The sequence below is a fragment of the Podarcis vaucheri genome, assembly GCF_965113315.1.
Source record: "Podarcis vaucheri genome assembly, chromosome: 1".
NCBI lineage: Eukaryota > Metazoa > Chordata > Lepidosauria > Squamata > Lacertidae > Podarcis > Podarcis vaucheri.
In genome coordinates this window covers 22378026-22400177 of record NC_138759.1, presented here as the reverse complement: position 1 = coordinate 22400177, position 22152 = coordinate 22378026, and the positions used below count along the sequence as shown (strand labels likewise).

Genomic DNA, 22152 nt, shown 5'->3' with positions numbered 1-22152 from the left:
ACTATGTTTTTGTGTTACATGTGCATTGATGCAAATTATTGTTAATGAAAGCTATGTTCCTTTCAGGCTCAGAAATTCTAATTTGAAGTGGGCTTGCAAACAATAGTTATAAGAGAACATGTCCTGCATAGGTAGCACAAAACCATAGTCAGTACTGGAAGAGAAGTTGGGAGGAATCGCTTTGGAAAATAGAAAAGGAAGGAATATATTTGCTCCTGATTTCAATCCAATCCAAATAAATTTATTGAACTAGCCATTGGCCATGACAAATCTGAATCAAAACTAAATACAAGCAAAAGGGGTGTAAAACCATGGTTTTCCGGGAGCCAGCATTATATCTACACTAGGCCAATACCTTTTGCTGCATCAGCAACAAATACATTCCAGATGTAGACCCCAAACCACACTTTCCTAAGTGCTTCATGCATCAGTTTCAATGGTCAGTCCCTTATTGCTGAAAGAAATAACATGGGGCACTTATTCCAATTCATGCCCTGTGGCAGGAAAAATTCATATCTAAAACATCTGCAATAGATAGTGGTCTGCTCTTCAGTATAGTCAGTTTCTGCTGTGATTGAAAGCATGGCATTGATACATTGATGGGACACATGGCAGATTTTACTCCAGGATAATGTATTATCCCATCTGCTTTCTTCTAGAGTTTCAATATGGTTGTGTGGTATTTAAGATGTTATGACAGACTGTCATATTGTGCAGTCTTTACTTCTTCAGATAATCTGAGTGGAATGCTTAAAATGACCTTTGTTTTAGGTAGAGACAGTAAAGCATCAACAACTTTGGCCAAAACTATACCAATGTCTGTTTCCGGAAATCCGGGTGCTGCGGCAGGTAAGAAAGAACAAACAAACACCTTTTGTCTGTTTTAAAATATATGTCCACACCACAATGAACATTAGAAAACCCCAAGATAGACAGCTGAATGGGCTCCAAACCCATTGAAGTTGCCAGTGCAGAGTTGAACAAATGGTGAACGGTAGGAGCCAAGATTCAAAGGTGCTCTATGAATGTCCCTGCAGTCTTACGCTGCCAGGACCAGGTGTCCTTGCAACCATAGCTTCTATATTCCCTGTGGCTGCCCACCCCTCTGCAGTTGTTGCTTGAAAATCCTCCTTGTCCTTTAGCTAACTGGACAGTTTGGGTTTCAGGCAACCTGCCTGCTGGCTCTGCTTCCGCAATCTCTCTCCTTAGGTTTCATGGCCATGTACCTGATACAAGTTTTTTTCCTGCTCATTCTCCTTCAGTTATATCAGGCCCTGTAAATTCAGGTAACTGCTTACATGTTTTGACCAAAAATCACACAAAATTATAGATAGACCTTTATGCTCAGCGATGAAAACTGATTGCCAGAACTCCATCATGCTTTTATAGGTCTCTGTTCCAATTGTTTATTCCCTGCAGCGTGAATCCTCCTATTCTTGCCAGCAAATTATGTAATAAGCCCACAATAAATTGTGTTGGGGTTTTTTAATTGTCCCCTAGGCAAAGAAGTGAAAAAGTCAAAATTGGTTCGAAGCCAGTCTTTCAGTAGTCAAGCCTTGCACTCAAAATATGGAAACATAGACAAGTGTCCCAGGTATGTAATATTTATTTTTTCTATGTGCCTGTGACAGAGATGGCAATCCTATAGACCACTTTGGTTGTTCTTTATGGAAACGTACTTATCTTTCTCTAGTTGTATACTAATAGCATGGTGTTATTCTTTAGTTGATTTCTAGAGAAATGATGGGCAGTTAGGGATAGATGGATCAGATAATTTCCATTCTGCAATAGCTTGGCTAGCAGTCTATTCTTTCCCAGTTTTTTGCAGTTTTTTAAAAAGCACATCTAAACTATTATTGCTTTATATGCATTTTTCCGCATTTTGTGTTCCTCTTGTCTCAAAAAGAAACATTTTGTGCATATGTTTGATCAAAAACCACACTGCAAAATTTGGAGAAGTGTGTAACCAATTGAAAGTTTCATTCTAATCCCCATGTAACTTCACATTGATTTCTCCTCCATCTGCAAGAACAGTGATAAACTGTAATGATACAGTGGTCATTTAGCAGAACCAGTCAGGGATGAAAGTTACAGCCTGTTCTGGATGGAGTAGCACTTCTACAACCCAGGTTGGACATCTGGGGTGCTGCTGGAGTCAGTTTTACAGGACTGCCTTTGCAAAGTTTCAGTTAGTATACCATTTGCACCCTTACCTCACATGCCCTAGTTCTCAGTCAGTAGAACATAAGCCTCATAATATGTGGTTGGTGGGTTTGAGCGCTACATTGGGGAAAGATTCCTGCATTGCAGGGGCTTGGACTAGATGATCCTTGTGGTCCCTTCCAACTCTACAATTCTAAGATTCCATGCTATCTAGATGAGATGATTGGATCATCCCTCTGTGTGGGGCTGCCCTTAAAGAGTGTTCAGAAGCTTTAGCTGATACAGAATGTGGCAGCTAGAATCACAACTGGGCCATGCCATCTTTATTAGTTACTGTCAGGGGTTCAGGAGCAGAGGCGAGGGCAAGGGAGGAAACAGAGAGTGAAGGGGAGGAGTCCGAAGGAAAGATGAGCGATGACGACGACCCGAGATCTCCAAGTATTTCCAGTGAATCGGAAGATTCACAGAAAGGAGCGCCAGTGACCAGAGCAAGGGGGGAGCTTAGGGGGACACCCCAGGAAGAAGGGACAAAAGGGGGTTCAGAGAGCAGCAGTTGGAAATCGGGGCCAACATCCCCAACAGAGCGCAGTGGGGAAGAAGGGCGCCAGGCATCGGGATCAGGCGGCTCGCCGCAGGGGGGAGGACATGAGTCAGGAGTGGCCACACCTCCATCGGAGAGAGAAGAAACGGTCAAACGGAAAGTGGGAGGTTGGGCGCGCGCGCCAAGTTCAAATGCACAGGAAGGCGGCACAGTAAGCAGCCCGGAAAGGGAGCCAGGTCCTAAAGCCCGCCGCAAGGAGACAGAAGGGTCCGGGGGGTCAGCGTCAGAAGAGTCCCGGAAGGAAGAGACCACGGGGGGCAGAGGGACCCAGAGAAGAACGGTCAGGAGGAAAAGGTGGAGTAAGGCTAGGGTATTAAGTTGGTGTACAGGAGGCGGGGACTCAGACGGAGCTTCGCCGGTCTAGCTTATAAGACGTAGAGTTGCGCGCTACAGCTTGAAAATGGAAACTGTAAATCAATAAAGACTTTTATACAGTGAATGCTGGCTAGCGTGATCCTCTGTGAGCTCGGATCTGGAAGCAGCTCTGACAGTTACCAATACATTTATGGGCACAAATTGAAGGTTCTGGTCACTATGTATAAAGTCCATACCTGAAGGACTTGTTTTCTTTCATGTGAAGCAGCCCACCTATCGTGTCCATCATTGGAGGACATATTCCATACCTGTCAGTTACCAGCATTCTGATTGGCTGGGATGCAGGACAGGTCTTTCTCTGTAGTGGCATCCAGGTTGCAGAATTATCTTACCTTTAAGGCTCAGCACCAGTAGCCTCAGTATTGATATTTATGGACCATTAGGATATTCTTGCACTGTTATGTCTTGCAGTTGTTTTTTGTCTCTGCTGTATTTTGTGACCCATTAATTTGGTTCTCCCCTCCTTTAAAGCCTTTGTATTAGTAACGTATTATAGATTGTTTTAGTTTCTGATGTGAGCTTCCGTGAAGATTTTTGAACTGAAAGGCAGGATACAAATGTTTTACAATAAATACATAATAGAGGTCCTGGTGTCAGCCTTCGTTGCTACAAATTCACCAGGCACATTTGGGGGAAGAGGAAAGGAAAGGTGGAGGGAGGGTAGAAGTGCCTAGACTGGGATTTTAAATCATGCAAGTTCTTTTCCATTTGGGAAGGGAAATTATTTGTTATTTACCTGGGCCCATTCTGAAATGCGAGGGAGGGGGCCTGCCCATGACTAATGATGGTTATTCTTTATAACATCATCACATATTTTTGTACCCCTTCAGCAAAAGTTCTTCAACAGGATATACTTCAGTCTCAGCAGTAGGAAAAAGTTCTATGTTCTCCTTTTCAGGTAAGCAGCTTGGTTACTTTTTGGGGTTCAGGGGGGAATGTGTTTATTATAATTCTTTTATTAGTTTCCCCTTGTGCTCAAAGACATTTGGGGCCCATTGTCCTTAGTGCTGGCTAGACTGAAATAAATAGACAAGCAGCAGGTCTAATATGTAGAATAAGAGAGCAAGAAGAACAGGTATTTAAAGAGGAGTGGAAAAATTTTGTTGAGTATATTGAAAATAATTGTGCACAGTTGAAAACACGGGCAATATTAAAGTAAATTCAACAGTATAACATATATTGAAGTGATGTAAGATAGGAGAACAGAATTAGATGGATACACTAAAATATGCAGGAATGGTGAATAAGTTAAATGAAGCTTGGAAGGGGAGGGAGGGAAGTCAAAGAAGGTATGGTATAATAAAAGATAATTTGAAATGTAAAATATTTGAAAATTCAATAAAAAATATTTTTTTAAGAAATGAAATAAATAAACAAGCACACATGATCTTTATAAACATTATGTACAAGCAGCTAACAAAATCACAGCTCTGGTAGCAACAGCTGCACCCACATACTGCCAATTACTGTGTTAACATTTCCTCCTTGTCTTTCAGATGATTCCTTCCGTACTCGCTCTAGCAACCCCAGTGGGACTGCTGCGTTCTCCTCTGCTTCCACCTTACCATCTTCCTCTCGTAATACAAGTAATTCAGTTGATCAGAAGAGCAACGGGAGTAAAGAAAGCCATTCGCGGAAGGTTAGCTTGTAAGTGATCGACTAAAGTTAGGGCACAATTTTAAGGCTATGCAGCCATAAAGTGAAAGGCTAATTTTCCATCCTTGAATTTTTAGTTAATTAGCTTTTATGATGAGAATATTCTCCATGTAGGCATTTCTGCAAGTATATGAGGAGCCTAGTTATTTAAAATCACTGCATTTACCCACAGCCTCAGGATCAGTGTGGAGCTGGTGGTTGCAGTAGATTTGCAGTTGTTGCAAATCTGTTGTATTCATTAATAGGACTGGACAAGCCAGAGCTAAATTACATAGCAAATCAGAATTGAGCCCTCTGTTCTGGTATTTGATAATTTCTTATTGGGGAGGCTGTGCCTATTCTGTTTTTTTGAAAACTATTGCTATTTATTTCTTAAGCTTCCTCTGATGGAGCGGCAAATATGTCCATTCTAAAACAATACAATCAAAACTTCAAAAAACTGTTTAAAATGTGCAACCTTCCTTCCTTATTTTACCTTATTTCCTAAAATTATTGTTTCCCAAAATGGCTCAAATCAATAATAAAGAGGGAAAGAGAAAGAAACAGGCCCTGCCTTGAGAATTGCAAACTAACTACAAATATGGTGTTCTTGTTCCCTGGATGTAAGGAGAACTAGAATTCTGGCAGCCTGGCTAGCATGAGGGCTAAAATAATGTCTGTGCTGAAGACGTTTCTATAAGTATATAAGTCTATAAGGGATGGTAGGGAGAGTTCTACACTGCGAACAGTAATTTCCTCCTACCTGGTTTTCATTTTTATGATGAGGGTATTTCCTGATGATATTTTAATGCATTTTGTGTTTGTCTTATTGGATATATATTTTATTGATGTAAACTGCTTTGGGTTACTTCTTGCGGGGGTGGGGAGGAAACTACACCAGTGTGGTGTAGTGGTTAAGAGCGGTAGTCACGTAATCTGGGTAACCGGGTTCGCGTCTCCGCTCCTCCACATGCAGCTGCTGGGTGACCTTGGGCCAGTCACACTTCTGTGAAGTCTCTCAGCCCCACTCACCTCACAGAGTGTTTGTTGTGGGGGAGGAAGGGAAAGGAGAATGTTAGCCGCTTTGAGACTCCTGAAGGGGAGTGAAAGGCGGGATATCAAATCCAAACTCTTCTTCTTCTTCTTCTTTTTTAAAATAAAAAATTCACCCTCCATGGACTGTAATAGATGATTGTGCTGAGAATTTGTAACAGAATTCTTAGCACCTTCACCACACTACAATTCCTGGGATTATTTGGGGAAAGTCAACATAGGTTTGTCTAGTATAGCTAAACTTTGTGTGACTGCATCTGTGTGCCCCCAATATATGAATGCTGGAAGGAGGTTAACTACCTGTGGATTTATGGATCAGAGAAATGTGAGATTCTAGAAGGCACATGTGTTCAGTGTGCACACATGTGTTATTTAATCTGGTTTTGCTGGTTATGTATTATTTCCACCTGAAAATATGAGTGTTACACACGGTTGCACCCCAAGGTGTGTGTGTTTTGGTACTACTTAGCTTGGAGCACTGGGAACCCCCAGATATCTGAATCAGCCCTCTGCTGTAGAAGGCCCATGAATTTCATTTGTAGCAAATGGTAGAATGTGGAAGGGTTTCATCCAGCAAGTGCCTCAAACCCACAGGAGACCACACATAGGGGAGGTATTCTTCAGGGGGGCAGGAAGGAAGCACATACAAACTCATTGCTAAATGAGTTTGCGTTAAATGAGTCATCCTAGAATAGACGGCAGCCCTGAATCATAAACATGGGGATTAACAAAAGAATCTGTTCTGCTACTATTATGCTGTTATGCTGGGCTTGGTTTTATTATCCTCTGTGTGTCTGCTCATTGTGAAGGGCTTTAGAAATTTTCTCTCAACATAATAGCTTACACTTACACTCCTACATGGCAACAGATTTGAATATATATCTGGAGAGGAATCAGGTGTCCTTACTTTGTAAGATGAATCACTGCAATATGGGTTAGGGCGAGAGTGTGCGTAATAATTTACCACATGGGCATACAGTGCTGAAGTACATGGCAACATTCTAATTAATTCCAGTAATTTAACATCTGCTCCCAAAAGACAGGTATCTTTAACGAGAAGTGAGTTGTTCACGTATCAGTGATCTATAATGCTTCTTTTCATGTATACTTTACGACACATTGCTCAGTGCTGGCTGAACACAGTGTGAGCTGGGAGGACTTGACTTCTCAGCCGAGCTCTGTTACCATCTTAAGTTTAAGGAAGGTAGTTGCTTTTAGGTCATATTTTCTCACAGTTTATGGAAACAAGTCCTTGCTGAAGACAAGATAAAGAACAGGAGTGGCAAACTACTTTGCCCCATAGACTGGGTCTGATTCCCCCCCCCATTTGTTTTTGGACCCAAAACCACCATCCAATTGGGTCTGCAGCCTGGCAGTGGAATCTGTGGAAAGAGCTGTAGGGGAAAATACAGAGGTCTGAGATACACATCACCCCCTGGACCACCTCTGAGGAAGAACCCTTCCCTCAACTGAAGCAGAACAGAACAGGAGGGAGGACTTCGGCATGCTTTAACATTTCCTGAGTCCTTAGCACTTGGGAGACATAAGTACAGCCCTGAGTTCCCTTTCCTGTTTCTGATCAGCATAGAACTACAATGAAGGAGTAATTTTGCGCCTCCCCCCCCCCGAGATTTGTCAAACAGTGAGGATAGAAAGTGAAAGGGGCGAAATTGCTCACTATAGCAAAGCCAGAGAGCAGGGCCAAAGTGTGCTGGGTGATCAAATCATCTCCTCTCCAGATTGATCAAGGAGTAGGTGATTTCCATCTATGATGGCAGTGGCATGGGTGGAAAGATTTCAATAACTCTTTTCAGCCCTCGACATACAAATGCAAATCATCCCTCCTCAGTCCTCAGCTCAATCATATGAAGAGTAGAAGGGGACAATAAGCCCTCTCCTTCCCTGATCAACACAGATCAGATGAGGAAGGCAGGTGTTTGTGTGTGTGTGTGTGTGTGTGTGCGTGTGCCTGTATGCATGCCTCCAATATGTGGTTTATGGCTAAGATCAAGTGAGCTAATGGTTAGACTTGGGTGTGCCCAGTGGAGTTGTTGACTCCCCCCCCCCCCACTAAACAAAAGAGACACAGACCTATGCTTTGCAACAAAGAGTGTTTACGAAAACCCCAGTTTCCAAATCAGTTTGATACATGTTATGATGTGCTACTTCCCCCCAGCAATGCAGAACTAGAAGTGCAGTTCTTTGGATCCCAGCCAAAGAGTTTAGAAAGTCAGTCTTAGTCGGCTGCCAAGGCATCAGCCTCTAGCTGGGAGAAACAAAGATGTAATAGCCGGTTAACCACTTGAAATGGCCCTTCCAGATGACACTGAGTATATGCACAGGGAGGTGGAGAACAGAACATTCTTATCCCTCACCACTGCCATGCCATAGTTCCCACCGTAGAGTGTATGTTGTATTCAGGGATACTTAATGGGTTTTTATGCTCTGTGGCTCCTCTTTTGAATCAGGAGGAAATGTATTGCCAAGGCACAGTTTGACTAAGGGCCCCAAATGAACCAGTGTGAAATTTAGAAGCAGATTGCATCCTGCCTACTTTGAACTGTTGATCAGTTTTTAAAAACTGATGAGAAATAATACTGTGATAGCTCATATTTCTAATAAAATACACTGAATTAATAGATTTAGTCCTCTCTAGATTGTTGCCTTAAGTTGAGGCCCCAATGTGTGCCTTTGTTTAGCAAATGCGAGTTTCCACGCTCATGGAATGGTGGAATCAATACCAAAGAATGCATTCATTGATTGATTCTCTGCATAGAAACAGATGTGCAAGTTCTTTTACGTGAGGGAGAATTCCATCTGCATTTGGGAAGCCAGACTTCTGTACACCAAAGCCTTTATGGTGGCCAAGGTGACGTTGGAGGGATGCAGAGATGGGACACAGAGACACCAAAGTTGAGGCACAGATAACATATCTTCTTGTTCTAGTCAAGGGAGGAGAATGGCTTTGAGTTTTTACCTTGTAATAAATGTGTTGAGGATCACAAAGTCCATAGGAAAGAATTTTTAAAATATGACTGTACTAAGTCAATCCCCCCCCCATTGATATACTTAAAAGCAGTTCTGCTTTATTCTGTTCCAATCTGACTTGTGTGATTTGGGTTCTTTTGTTTTTGCCTGAAGGAAAAACAGGAAGTCAAACTCCTAGAGCTGGTGAAAAAAAGGACGCACACCAAAGACCACTGGAGGCAACGTGGATAAAGGATTGGCAGGAGTTGGAGTAAAATCTTGAACAATAAGGACCAGAGAGGAGAGACTGACTGCATCTCACAATGTTAACATCTTTTGTCAGTTAAATAAATTCCTATGTTGTAAAATATCTTCATAGAAATAATGTAATATGTGCAGAATTCCAATGTTGTAAGTGAAGTGTTTAATTCAATGTTACTTTAGCAATGTGCTTAAAAACTGCTGCAGCTAAAGAGACAGGGTTTTACCTCCCCTTCCTCCCTCTCAATTATGCCTTTTAATAGTTCAGGTTCTTCAAATTGGAATACAAGTGCCCCCTACTTTAAAATATACTTATTTATGAGTGTAGGGCTCCTACTATATATTTGCTATGGAAATAGGACCATATAGGTGAAATTGCTCTGCATATAGGAATAACCGACCAAGTAACATCTTATCTCTGAAAAAAAGCTTTAGTATTGAACCTGGAAGCATGGACAAAGAAATATTGAGTAGTCATTTACAATACAGTTGTGTTATAATTTTAAGTAAGATTGCTTACCTGGTGTATACAAATTCTCAAGAGGGTTTTCCTTTCACCTTTTAATAAGAACAAATACCTCCAAAAATGCATACAAATGATTATTCATGAGTTTCATATCTCAGTTTCGTTGTATAAATACTTTGTTTTAACTTCTAGTATTTCAGGTTGTAGTTTCTCTTTATCCAACACTTTAGAAATAATGCAATCTAGTTTTTAATTAGTTGTTATTTCAAGCTATCATGCTTTTAGCTATGTCAACGGCATTTTGTTTGTATTCATCCTAACATTTCTATCAAAATTTGCCTGCAACATGCAGTTCTATTTAAAAAGTTCTATTTATGCCAATACTTGAGAGAGACTGTATGAAGCTATTGTCAGCTTCTCTATTTCAGAAATGCAATCAGCAAAACTATATTGATATCAGAAATCTGTTTTTTAAAATATATTGGTGTATGATAAAGATAATCTAATTTGTGAATGAATATGTGTGTGGTTACTTTTTACAATGTGGAATAATGAATGCTTTACGCACAATAAAACGTAGGATATGAAAGTACTTGCATGTTTTGGGTGGGAGAGATCTAATTTTTGCAATTAAGAAGTGCAGTTGAGACATAAAGACATGGATCCTATGTTCACTATACCAGCAGCTCTGGCTCCAGGCCTAACACTAGTGTAATATTTTACATTTCTATAACCAAAGGCTGATATAGCAACTAGGGATGGGTTAGTTTCGGTTTCTCTTATTTTTCCACTCTTGAGTTCAGTTTTCCACATACGTTTCTTGATTTATTTATTTTCAAGTTTTCATGGAGGTTCATCAGCATTTTAGAGCAAATTTCTCCCAGCACACACATTTTTGTGTACAATCTTGCCCAATACAATTCTTTCCCCAGAATGGTTTCCCCTAATATAATGCACTTTTGTAGGATTTTCATTAATATATTTTCATTAACAATTTAAACTTCACCACCGTATATGCATTTCTGTACATGTTATCGGGCTGGAAAACTGCACCGCACAATATGGTTGAATTGCAAACCAGTGCCTTTGGCTTTCCCAATGTGGCTAGCAAGAGGAAGTCCGGGTCACAGAGTCCTGCGGTGTGACCACTCCCTTCACACACAATAGTCATGATCCTTGCCCATAACTTATTGATATGCGTATAAGAAAATCTTTTGGCAAGAAATATAGATGGGAGCCACATGGATAAGGTAGAAGATGCTGCACCAGCAGGGCGACACAGGGCCAGTCCATGAAATGCCCAATGGATGCAATGGGTTTAAGATTCACCCTGGGAAGTTGCAACTGTGGCTTCTACAGGGCAAAGGACACCTTAGTGGTTTGGGTGATGACAGTAATTTTAGATGGGGAAAGGAAGGTGTATGGAGATAAACCCCAATCTAGCTGGTTCTCAAATAGCTCAGCTGGTTAGAGCGTGGTGCTGATAGTACCAAGGTTGCAGATTCAATCCCTGTAAGGGACAGCGGCATATTCCTGCATTGCAGGGAGTTAGACTAGATGATCCTGAGGCTCCTTTCCAACTCTGATCTATGATTCCCTCTCGGCATGCAAAAGATTGGTGCCTTGTTGGTAATATTTAAGAGTCCAAGCGCAGCAGCAGCAGCACATAGGTGGGGTGGGAATGTCTTTGAACTGGCATGTAAAGACAGGAGGAATTAAAATATTTGTACCTACAGAACAGGAACTATCACTGCAAAAACCAAACATCGTGAAAATTTGGTGCAGCGTCAATACAGTCTAATACTGAAAGAGATTTCTGGGGTGTTGCAGCCCAGCTTTAGCAGGTGTGTGGTGGTCCCTATCTCCTGCCTCCCAGGTTTAAAGTGACATGAAGAGTTAACATATGCTTACTTGCAGCATATGTAGTGAACCAGCATGGCAAAGCCCCTGGACCAATAGCCTCAGGAGATTAGCCAGTTCATCCTCAGGGTGCCTTATCCTCATTTATCACATTCCACCACACCTCCCTCCCACTTATTAGGATGATGTCCCCGTCTGCTGGTTGGTTTTTCCATGCTATCCCTTCCTACCCTCCACTAAAGATGGTCAAATCTGTTGATTTCAGTTCCTCTCCGTTTCTCATTTATTCACTCTTCAGTTCATTTCTCCACATGTCCACATCATGCAAATGCATTGGCACTTTAGTGTGCAGTTCTGCATATATCTCCTCTTATGAGTTGAGAGAGGGTCATTCTGGATGTCCCCCCTGGGTCGCTTCATATTCTCGGGCTCTTGTATCTGTGAAGCTTGAATGTAAAAGGGACTGCTCAAACTAGTCCCTGTCAAGGTAATGGCTTTAGCTGGCCATTTCACTGCTCATCAGCATCTCAAAGAATGAGCCAGGTGATGAATCTCTCCCAGAGGCGGGGTAAGCATTTCCCCACTCCCCTCATCTGGCTGGAGAGCATGTGAACCTAGGCAGAAGAACAATAGCCACAACATTTTGTGAGGGTGTTGGTGCTGACCTTCAAAGCCTTAAACGGCCTTGGCCCAGTATACCTGAAGGAGTGTCTCCACTCCCATTGTTCAGGTCCAGCTCCGAGGGCCTTCTGGCGGTTCCCTCACTGCAAGAAGGGAGGTTACAGGGAACCAGGCAGAGGGCCTTCTCAGTAGTGGTGCCCACCCTGTGGAACGCCCTCCCATCAGATGTCAAAGACTTTTCGAAGACATCTGAAGGCAGCCCTGTTTAGGAAAGCTTTTAATGTTTTATTCTGTTCTATTATTCTGTTGGGAACCACCCAGAGTGGCTGGGGAAACCTAGCCAGATGGGCGGGGTATTAATAATAATAATAATAATAATAATAATAATAATAATAAATGAGAGAGCTGGCAGGCTGGATGCTAGTGACAGAGAGACACACATTGGATTGGTGCTGGATTTTGGTGCTCCCCTGGAAACCTAAAGCTGTCATTGTGTTAATGCTGTGAGCCCCTCTATCCTCTGCTCAGGTTGTGTATATGTATAAATAAAGCCAATATATCTGAAAGACACCACAGTCTGCTTCATTCCAAGGCAAAGCCAAATAAGGGCAGGAACCCCTGGAGTGGCTGAGAGATTAGGGTGTCATGGAGCGACATTTTTGCAAAGCAATTTCCCATAATATGCGTTCCTTAATGTTAACGTTCAGAAATACATGCATTTGACCTTTGAACATGCATATGACTGAGAACAGCAGTGCAAATTTCAGAGAAGTGTGAACTTCGAATCTAGCTTCTGAGATCTTGCTAGTGTTCGGGTGGCAATGCAACAGGCAAGGTTCAGACCTCCATCCTTGGGATGTTTGTTTGTGTGTGTGTGTTGAACATCTGATGCATGGCCTCATCAGAAAGACATCTGTGGTGAATAGCAAATGGAGGGGGGAGAGGTTCCCTGGCTGCTAACCCTTGTGAGAAAAAGCAACAACATAGCTGAACTATCAGTGTGTTTACTGAGCAGCATTAGGAGCAGAACGAGTTCTGACTGCAGTTCTCAGGCATTATTTGCATGAATGGGACAAGTGTGATGAAAGGGGCTGTGTTTGTGGAATGCCCGCCTCATCCCCAGAGCTGCATCGCTTCTCTCACTGTCATGTTGGGATGCCTGAATCAGGGAGACCGCTTTAAACGTGGAGGCTCCCTATGTGATCTAGAACCCTGAGCACCTTGGATTCTGCACCACACAAGAAGTTTCTGCATGCAGGAGAGGCTCCCTGCTCTAGCAATTATGCTCCACTGCGGTGATAGTTATGGTGGAAGAGGGAGGACCCAACCCCAGGGCTAAATATGCATCCTCTCATCTCCTTTCCCCACATGGCCCCTTTCACATGAGTAAGACCTGCAAGCTCCTCTTTGCAGGTGTTGTGGAGATGCAAACAGCACCTTTAGAGGCAAAGAGCAGCTGTCTGCAATCGAACCATTTGTAGGAAGGAAAGAGGTGATCTCTTCCCCATGTGCTGTGGTCCCAAACACCAGCTTTTTTTTCTGGAAGAGGAAATGCAATAAACACAGTTTGAAAAGAGGCATGCTTAATGTAACATGTAGCTCAACCCATTATGGACCACTAAAAGAAGACGGACCACATAGAAATGTGTGGCTTTTATTCACAGCTCCGTAGGGTCAATAACTCTGCCAAGGAACAGCAATGCATTTATGCTCGCTTCATAGATCATAAAAAGGAACGGCCGGTTCACACGGATGACTGGCGGCAGCGAGTATGCCATGATTTCCGACCCAGTGGCAGCTACAGCTTCGGTTCCCCACTCATCCACTTCAATAGCTGCTCTTTGGAGAACCTGAGAACGTTGGAAATGGATGAGGTTTCATAGTAAAGCAGCCTGCATTTCATGCAACACTGATCTCCATTGCTCATGTTAACTGGAGCTGATGGGAGTTGTAGTCCAATATCTGGAGGGCGTTATGCTGGGTGCCCTTCATGGGGGTCATTAGAGATTTATATGAGAACAGGACTTTGTTGAAGCAACTTCAAATAGCACAACCGTTGCCAACGTGCTTCCCTCAAGTTTGGGGGGTTGGACCACAGAAAATCTAGAGGGCATCAGCTTGGCAAAGGCTGAGATAGCAAGTTCAGAAAGGTGATTTTTGCCAGCACCATGGCAAAGAGAGAAGGTACCAATCTTCTGCTTAAACTGCACCCTCTCGGTCTCTCCAGGCTGCTCCATCACTGCAATTAATATAACAAAAACTTTTATGTTAATTGCAGTCATATTGTCCCATTCCAGCAAAGGTGGCTATCCACACAACTGCAACAAGGTTCTGCACACAGATGATTCTTTGGGATTGGGTCCTGCAAAAGCGATAACACCTCAAATCCAGCACAGGAGTCTGCAAATTATTAGGTAGGTCAGAGATATGTGCACACCACCAAAGCAACCTAAGCACCATCACTTTTGATTGCATTAAGATCCTAGTTTCCTTTCTCTTTTCCTGCCTCCAAATGGGTGATCAGCGTTGTCTAATCTGGCAATGCCAATCTTCTTCCCAGCGCACTGATACTGAACAAATGCTACCCAGCAGTGTGCCTGGATCTCAATGTTGGGGCTGTTGTGCCTTGTGAAATGGGGTAGCAGGCACTTCTGCAGGAAAAGTGGTCACACTTACCTGGGATACTTTTACATCTCTCTCATTTGTGAGGTGGCTGAGGTCTGCTTCATTGGAGAAAAGATCTTTAATTCCCAGATCTTGAAGTAATTGATGCATGTGGTATTTCTGGTCTAGCTTGAATTTTGGAAAGTAAATGTCCATTTTCCTGTAATGCAAATAAACAATATTTGGTGATGAATGTAAGTTGAATGGCGATTGTGCATAAAAACGTCTCATTGTGCACATTGACTGGACAGCTATGAAGAATGGGCATAAATGAACAATGACAAACAGGTACGGTTGCCATATTCCCAAAAGTAAAAATCCGGACAAAAGTTGCTGAGCTTTCATTTGCGGGGGTGAGGTGTGGGGGAGTCAAAGTTGTTCAGTTGTGTGTGGTTTCCCCCCCAAAGTTGTTGAGCTTTTAATGGGCTTTTCTGGGTTTGTTGATTTTTTTTAAAAAAAATAAAACCCTACTTGCCCTACATCCGGGTTTTCCCAGACATTTTGCCGATTCACAGAAATCCTCCCTGGACTCCATTTTCAAGCCCGTTTCCTGGCTGTGTCCAGGGAAATCCAGACATATGGCAGCTCTACAAGCAGGGGATTTTGTTTATTGCCCTCTCAGTCTGCATATTCTCTGAATGAACTCAGGGAATATGGAAAGCAATGAGTGTTGCTTGGTCAGTGTGCATATTCTTCTCTTGGAGACTGCACATTCACCAGTTAATGTGTATAATATATCATCTAAAAGACTTGGTATATCCACTGATGCAGTTGACTCGCAACTTATGCACATTTAACTTGAGTGAATAATAAAAAAAGAGGATGGGCCGGGGGGGGGGTATCGGCAATCCCCCCCTCCACCATTGCACTCAACTTGGGAGAGCATTTGGAGGTATAAGGAGAGTGTTTGGTGGCCTTGGGAGGGTGTTCAGAGGCACAGGAAGAGTGTTTTGACTATACATGATTTTGGCTTTATGCACTATCCCCAGAATGTAATCCCTGTGTAGGGGAGTCAACTATATCATTCATAGAATGTGGACTTTGACAAACATATAAAATCCCTTAATGTAGTTCATTTGTTCGTACAACAACAACAACAACAACAACAACAACATAAAAAAATTCCTTCCAGTAGCACCTTAAAGACCAACTAAGTTAGTTCTTGGTATGAGCTTTCGTGTGCATGCACACTTCTTCAGATACACTGGAGCCATGGGAAATGTAACTTCTATGGTTCCCATCATCTCTACATACTGTAGGAAGTTTGGGCCTAGATACAGGATATATATATATATCAATTATGTTTAATATTGTGTGTGTGTGTGTGTGTGTGTGTGTGTGTGTGTGTTTGTGGACCAGTGCTTGATCATTTCCCAGAAGAAGTGAAAGCAAAGAACTTGTCTTTGTGGAAAAGGTGACAAGCTCCAGGGATCCATCATAGTTAAACCCCTTTCCTTCCTTATTCAGCTACACTGCCCTCTTTCTTTCCTTCTCCTTTGAATATTCTAGCTTGCATCAATGTAGCATCTTAGCAACAAAAAGCACAACATTTCCTGTACCTGCTATTCATGGTCGTAAGCCAAGACTCCACCAGCTCATTTGTTAAATGGTCTTCAATGGACATAAAATCAGCACCCTTCTCAGGTATGATGACCAGCATGTGTGCGCTCCCTTTGTATGGCAGCTTCAGCACGACACAGCTCAAGCTCTTATCGTACGTGATGGCAACCCTCTCTGTCTTGGACATCATCGGCACTTGGACACTCCTGTAATTGTCAATATAGAAGGTGGCCAGTTCTGTGTGCTTGGGAGGAAACGGGTGTAGCCAGTTGCCTGAGAATAGACACAGAAAAACAACCATTTATTCTATAATGCTGACATAATCCACATCAGCTGCAGGAAACTTCAGGGACAATCCGGACAAAGCCAAGTCCCCATTGATTGCCATTTCAGCATGTGCTTAACCCTTCCGCTGAAATGAATGGGATTTCAAAGCATGTAACTTTGGCATGGTTGATCACTGCTTTTCTAATACAGTTCCTGGTGTATAGCCCTCAAAGGCAGCTCCTTCCCAAGCCATGCCTCCGTTGGCCATACTTCATACATATTTTTGTCGTGATGAAAGGTGTGCTTGAAGTGTGATGATGCCTCAGGCTTCTATGTGGGGAGTATGGAGATGGGGTTTGTGTGTGCATGTGCAGGAACTAGCTTATTGTACAAAAATACGGATTACATTCATTGCTGTTCCCACTTTTGCCTCTGGTCCTGCCTGGAAAATTGCCCAGAAGGAAATGTGGCTTTTGGGTTATCATAACACCTTCAAAAGTCTCTTGTTTGTCCCCACCCTGAACAGTTGGCTAGATAGCTCAGTTGATTAGAGCATGGTGCTGATAAGTTGTAGGTTTGATCCCCAGAAGAGACAACTGCATATTGGTTGGACTGGGTATCCACAGGGTCCCTTCCGATTCTATGATTCTGTGACATCTTTTCCTCCCCACTCCACATAATTTCTCTTCTTCTCTATGAGTCACCTTTTAGACCTCCCAGGCTTGCCCTTTCAATCACAGAAGGGGTGCCATCCTGCATACTTGTAGGTTGCTTAAAGCCCACCGAAGCCAATGGAGCTTCTGTAGCCTCCCTGCACTCAAGATAGCTCTATCTTCTTTTTCTCTCATCAGCACACTTTATCGCAACTCAACAATTAGTGAAGGAGTGAAAAATCAGAACAGGAGCTAAAAATATAGAAGAGAGAAATTAGGGGATATTTAATTGCAGTGTCTTTTTGGTTGCCATGGAGCCCTTTGAAAATATTCCTGACAAGCAACACCCAGTGGCTGGAAACATTCCTTGCAGTCTTTTTCTCCACTTATTAAAAGGGTCAACAGAAATTGAGGGAAGACGCAGATGGCCTTGATTTTTGCCAATGTGCGAAATTCTGCAATAGCAAAGAGGACCCACGTGGGTCCGCATCTATATGACAGCCCAAGAGATGGGCTGATGACCACCAACCTGGATGACTTTGAAAGAGGATTAGGACAAATTCATGGAGGAGAAAGGCTCTCAATGGCTACAAGGCATGATGGCGATGTTCTACCTCATGGTTGGAGCCACTGCACTTCTGAATGACAATTGCTGGGAATCACAATTGAGAAGAGTGATATTGGTACCTGGCTGGTCACTGGATGCTGAACTAGACGAGCCTTTGGAATGACTCAAGAGGACTTTTTTTATGTTCCTAACAAAACACAGTGCCAGACCCACTGGTTTCCTCTCTGAAAGACATGTAAGTTCATGGCCCCCACTTGATCTTGTGGGAGAAAACTCCTTAGTATCTTCAAGCAGCACATCTTTAAACTTTGAATTCACTCCCACAAGAGACAGTGACAGCCGCCAACTTGTATGGCTTTAAAAGAGGATTAGAGACATTCATGTAGGATACGGCTATTAATAGCTACCAGTCTTGATGGCTATATTCTGCCTTCACTGTATGCCTGTGAATACCACTTGCAGGGAATTGCATCTGCTGTTGCACTCACATCCTTGCAGGCTTCCCATTGGCCTCTGGCCACTGTGAGACCAGAATGCTGCATTTAGATGGGCTATGGGCCTGATCCTGCAGGGCTCTTCTTGTATTTTTATGTTATGTTCTTATGAGAGGACCAGCTCCTACATTGAAAACTGCAGGGAGAGCTGCAATGGACATGTACACGTTTTAAGAATCCTATTTTCACTTCCTGAAAGTCATTGAATACGTGGGAGGAGAGAGCTCCTTTTACAACTTCCACCTTCTGCGTGGAGGTCAGGGGCAGATTGCAAGCAGAACACGACTTCACCCTGAGTGTGGTTCGAAGGTTCACATAGCTACACTACATTGGTGAGAGGTGACTGGTCACTCCTGTTTTATAGATTTGGTTACAGTGGTACCTCTGGATACTAAAGGGATCCATTCTGGATCCCCGTTAGCATCCTGAAGCGAATGTAACCCACGCCTGCGCGGGTCGCGATTCGCCGCTTCCGCGCATGCATGTGAAGTCATTTTGACCGTCTGCGCATGCGCGAGGGGCAAATTCCAGAAGTAACGCGTTCTGCTACTTCCGAGTCGCCGTGGAGTGCAACCCAAAAGCACTCAACCCGAAGCATATTTAACCCGAGGTATGACTGTACTGCTTTTGGGGGCAATTATGGCAACAATGCTAGCTTCAGATACCTAGATTTCTCTGGAATAGCCCTAGTCTAGGGATGGGCAGCTGGTCCCTAGAACCCCTTAACGAGAAGCAGCTGACCCTTCAGGTGCCAATAAAGGAACAAGAGAAATGAGAGAAAAGGAATTAATGTGGTGATAAGACTTGCATGCCCTCCAATATTTCTCCAGTGAAAGTAGAAATGTTGAGTGCTATTTTTCTAGAAAAGGAAGGGCTGGAACTCACCATGAACACCTCCCTCATTATCTTAGAATGGCAATGGCGCCCACCTAAGAGGGGCCAGAACTGAGTTCTGGTGAGTTCCAGCTGAAAAAAAGCCCTGGGGACCTCCTATTCCATACCCTCCAACATTTCTCCGATGAAAATAGGTGTGTCCTAAGGAAAAGCAGGACATTGTGGGATCACCAGGATGGCTTCTGTAAATTCGGGACAGTCCCTGGAAAATAGGCACACTTGGAGGGTCTGGTCTTGCTGGTAATGTAGATTGGCAGGCAGAAAGACTCTTCCATAAACCTAGCTGTTAACCACAGCTTTGTTCACCTCTCTTAAGAAACGAAACAAAAAACAGCAATGATATCTGATCACAATAATCGTTACCTTTAAAGAGAATGCAGTTCACCAGGATGATTCTAGCCTGGTGATCGACTTCATCGAACAAGCTAGGGATTTTCCCTCTAGTCTTTTGTTTCACATGTTGGTTGATGGAGTTCTTGGCATGAGTAGAGTTGCGGAAATCAACCGTCAGAAACTCCATATCGAAGTATCGCTTGGACAAGTTGCGGAAGATGTCCTTGATCTGGAAGCCTTTCTGGACGAAAGAGAAGCTGTCCTGCAAAAGAGTGAACTCCTTGTTCTTGGCGAGGCTGACACTTAGCTGCTGGAACAAAGATGGCAGCCGGTTCTCTTTGTCATCCAGAAGGTGGAGGTTTAGAGCCTGAAGCATTTGGTGGTGTGTCTCCCCTTCAGAAGCCAGCAAGAAGGCTGCCAAAGCGAAGGACAAGGACACTGGGGAAAAGAACACATTGTTGTCATGCTTCAGCGCTATTTTTCTGTAGAGATTGAATCCAAAATTGGTGTTCTTTTCTGAGAAGTTGCGCATGGAGGACTCCGGCACAAACTCTTCCCCAGATGGATCTGGCACAGTATTATATAGGGATAGTTTATCAGTGTCATTGAAAGGCCAGAGTTTCAGGATGATACTCTGCTCTGTCTCCACCCCTGAAGCACCAGCTGTTTCATTTGATAAGCACATGCCAGCCCACAGTTCAAGTAAGACAAGAAAAAAGGCAGATTTCATGTTGGAGTACAGCAATGAACTTCTTTCTGGTGAATAAAGTGAAAATAGGTTAGATAAATGGATGAAGATGCTTTATTTTTGCAGTCCCAGAATTTTTGATCCCAGAATGTCCCGCTTTTCCTTAGGTCACCCCTATTTTCATCAGAGAAACATTGGAGGGTATGCAGTTATGCAATGCCTGAGCCAAGGAGATTAATAACTAATGTATATAATCTTTAGAAGACATCTGAAGGCTGTCCTGTAGAGTGAGGTTTGGAATGTTTAATGTTTTATTATGTTTTTATATACGTACATTGGAAACTGCTCAAAGTGCCTGGGTCAATTCAGTCAGATCGGCAGGGTATAACAACAACAACAACAACAACAACAACAACAACAACAACAACAACAACTGAATAGGACATCCCTATTTTCATCAGAGAAATGTTGGAGGGTATATTTATCCCATGCTTCATACTCATATCTAATCTTTTCTCCAAGATTGGCTTCCTTAACCTGGGGTTCCCAGATATTGGTGGACTCCAGCTCCCACCAGCCTTGCCCATTGGCCATGCTAACTGGGAATGATGGAAGTTGGAGGCATCCAAATTCAGAAAAGGCTCCACTAAGGCAGAATTCACATTATAAATTTACAGCACATTCCCAACCCAAGAATCCTGGGAACTGTAGTTTACCCACCACAGAGCTACAATTCCCAGCACATTTAACAAACTGTGTATGGTATATACACAGCCTAAGATTAAATAGGCTCCCCCCTCCCCATTTTATCCTTGCAGCCACCCAAGCCACTTGCCAAGTTTAATTCTCCTCTTAAATACTTAGTGACTAAGTTTTTAAATCTTAGTTTGAAGCTGAACAATGTGAATGCGAATGGAAAGACCCCTGCAGTGTCATTCCCAAATAGGTATAACAATGACATTCTGATTAGACGAAAAATTAAAAACGGGGTGTTCTAGGAGTGGGCTTTGGAATATACACAAACTGTTTTAGAGTCGCATTCAAAATAATGTGGGTTAGAAAGCAGGGTCTCCCTCCTTCAAGGCTCCCAGAGGAAGAAGGAGATGTGTGAATGCAGAATAAGAAAAGAGCTTGGTTTTAAATATTGCTTAGCTTGAATGTAAACAACACAGCCTTAGGGATGCCAGTCTGAGAACGTTTTAAAGAGTCACATGGCAAGCATTAAGAAAGCATTGCCTGAGACCCTGGAGAGCTGCTGCCAAAGTAGACAGTACTGGGCTAGGTGGGCAAATAGCCTAACCTGGTATATAGCAGCTTCCTATTTTTGGTACAGCTATTCCAAGCAAATGGTGCAGTTCCATAGTTGCTTGTAATGTAAGGCATTAATCCCAAACATTTTAAGGATTTACCAATGAAATGCCACCACTGTAGATGCATCTTCTTATAGGGATTACTTTTGGAACAACAAAAAAGTTCAAAAATACAGAGGAGAATCCCTGTGGAGCTGTTCACATCGCCCCTTAAGAGTAGTAAGGCATTCAAAAGTAGGAGATACATTTTGAACTGCCCGAAAACACACACAAACCCTCAGTGTTTAAAATACAGCAGTGAATTAACTAGTGACCACTTTCAATTGACCTCCCTTCCATTATATCCTTTTAAAATGAATTTAGTTTTGCAAATCTTACCAACGGGACAGCTTCTCTCTTACTTTTCTGACTCCCGTGCAAATCAAATTGCAATGTTATTATTCCAAATGAGTGAGATCCTGAGGTAAATATTTGCCGTTCCAAAGTGTAGCTTCATACTTTTGTCTGTTGCAAATTAACTAAAGGACAAACAGGACATATGACTTCCAGAGAAGGACTAAGTGCTGCAATGCCAGGCAGGTTCCAGTAAGCGGCATGTGGAGTTAAAAGAACAACAGCATGAAAGGGCTTTCAAGAAGTTTAACATAAACACTTCTGAAAGGCAACACCAAAGTCGGTTTCCTGTCCACATACTTGGAAGAACAGCGTAGTTTTGGTGG

At 42.8% G+C, this 22152-nt stretch overlaps 2 protein-coding genes across 4 annotated transcripts in view; one reads left to right on the top strand and one right to left on the bottom strand.

Annotated features, from left to right (window-relative positions):
* The window catches only part of PPP4R4 (protein phosphatase 4 regulatory subunit 4), a 90212-nt gene extending 81048 nt beyond the window's left edge, over window positions 1-9164 (top strand). The window contains exons 21-25 of one of the 2 annotated variants that reach the window (XM_082232625.1): window positions 772-849; window positions 1501-1594; window positions 3970-4037; window positions 4636-4778; window positions 8969-9164. In XM_082232625.1, coding sequence (XP_082088751.1) covers window positions 772-849; window positions 1501-1594; window positions 3970-4037; window positions 4636-4778; window positions 8969-9046 — 461 coding nt within the window. In that variant the 3' untranslated portion in view covers window positions 9047-9164. Of the gene's footprint in view, window positions 1-771; window positions 850-1500; window positions 1595-3969; window positions 4038-4635; window positions 4787-8968 lie in introns of both variants that reach the window. The other variant, XM_082232626.1, reaches the window with a different exon arrangement.
* Window positions 9165-13639: 4475 nt separating this feature from the next.
* Window positions 13640-21938, bottom strand: SERPINA10 (serpin family A member 10). 2 transcript variants are annotated; one of them, XM_082228860.1, is made up of 5 exons: window positions 21812-21938; window positions 19466-20191; window positions 16226-16499; window positions 14679-14826; window positions 13640-13852 (listed from the first exon to the last, which is right to left on the bottom strand). In XM_082228860.1, exons 2-5 carry the CDS (start codon window positions 20163-20165, stop codon window positions 13661-13663), a joined length of 1314 nt encoding a protein of 437 aa, XP_082084986.1. In that variant the 5' UTR covers window positions 20166-20191; window positions 21812-21938; the 3' UTR covers window positions 13640-13660. The 2 variants fall into 2 exon arrangements, with proteins under 2 accessions (XP_082084986.1, XP_082084987.1); XM_082228861.1 differs by having other exon boundaries at window positions 19466-20187; window positions 21812-21891.
* Window positions 21939-22152: the final 214 nt, after the last annotated feature.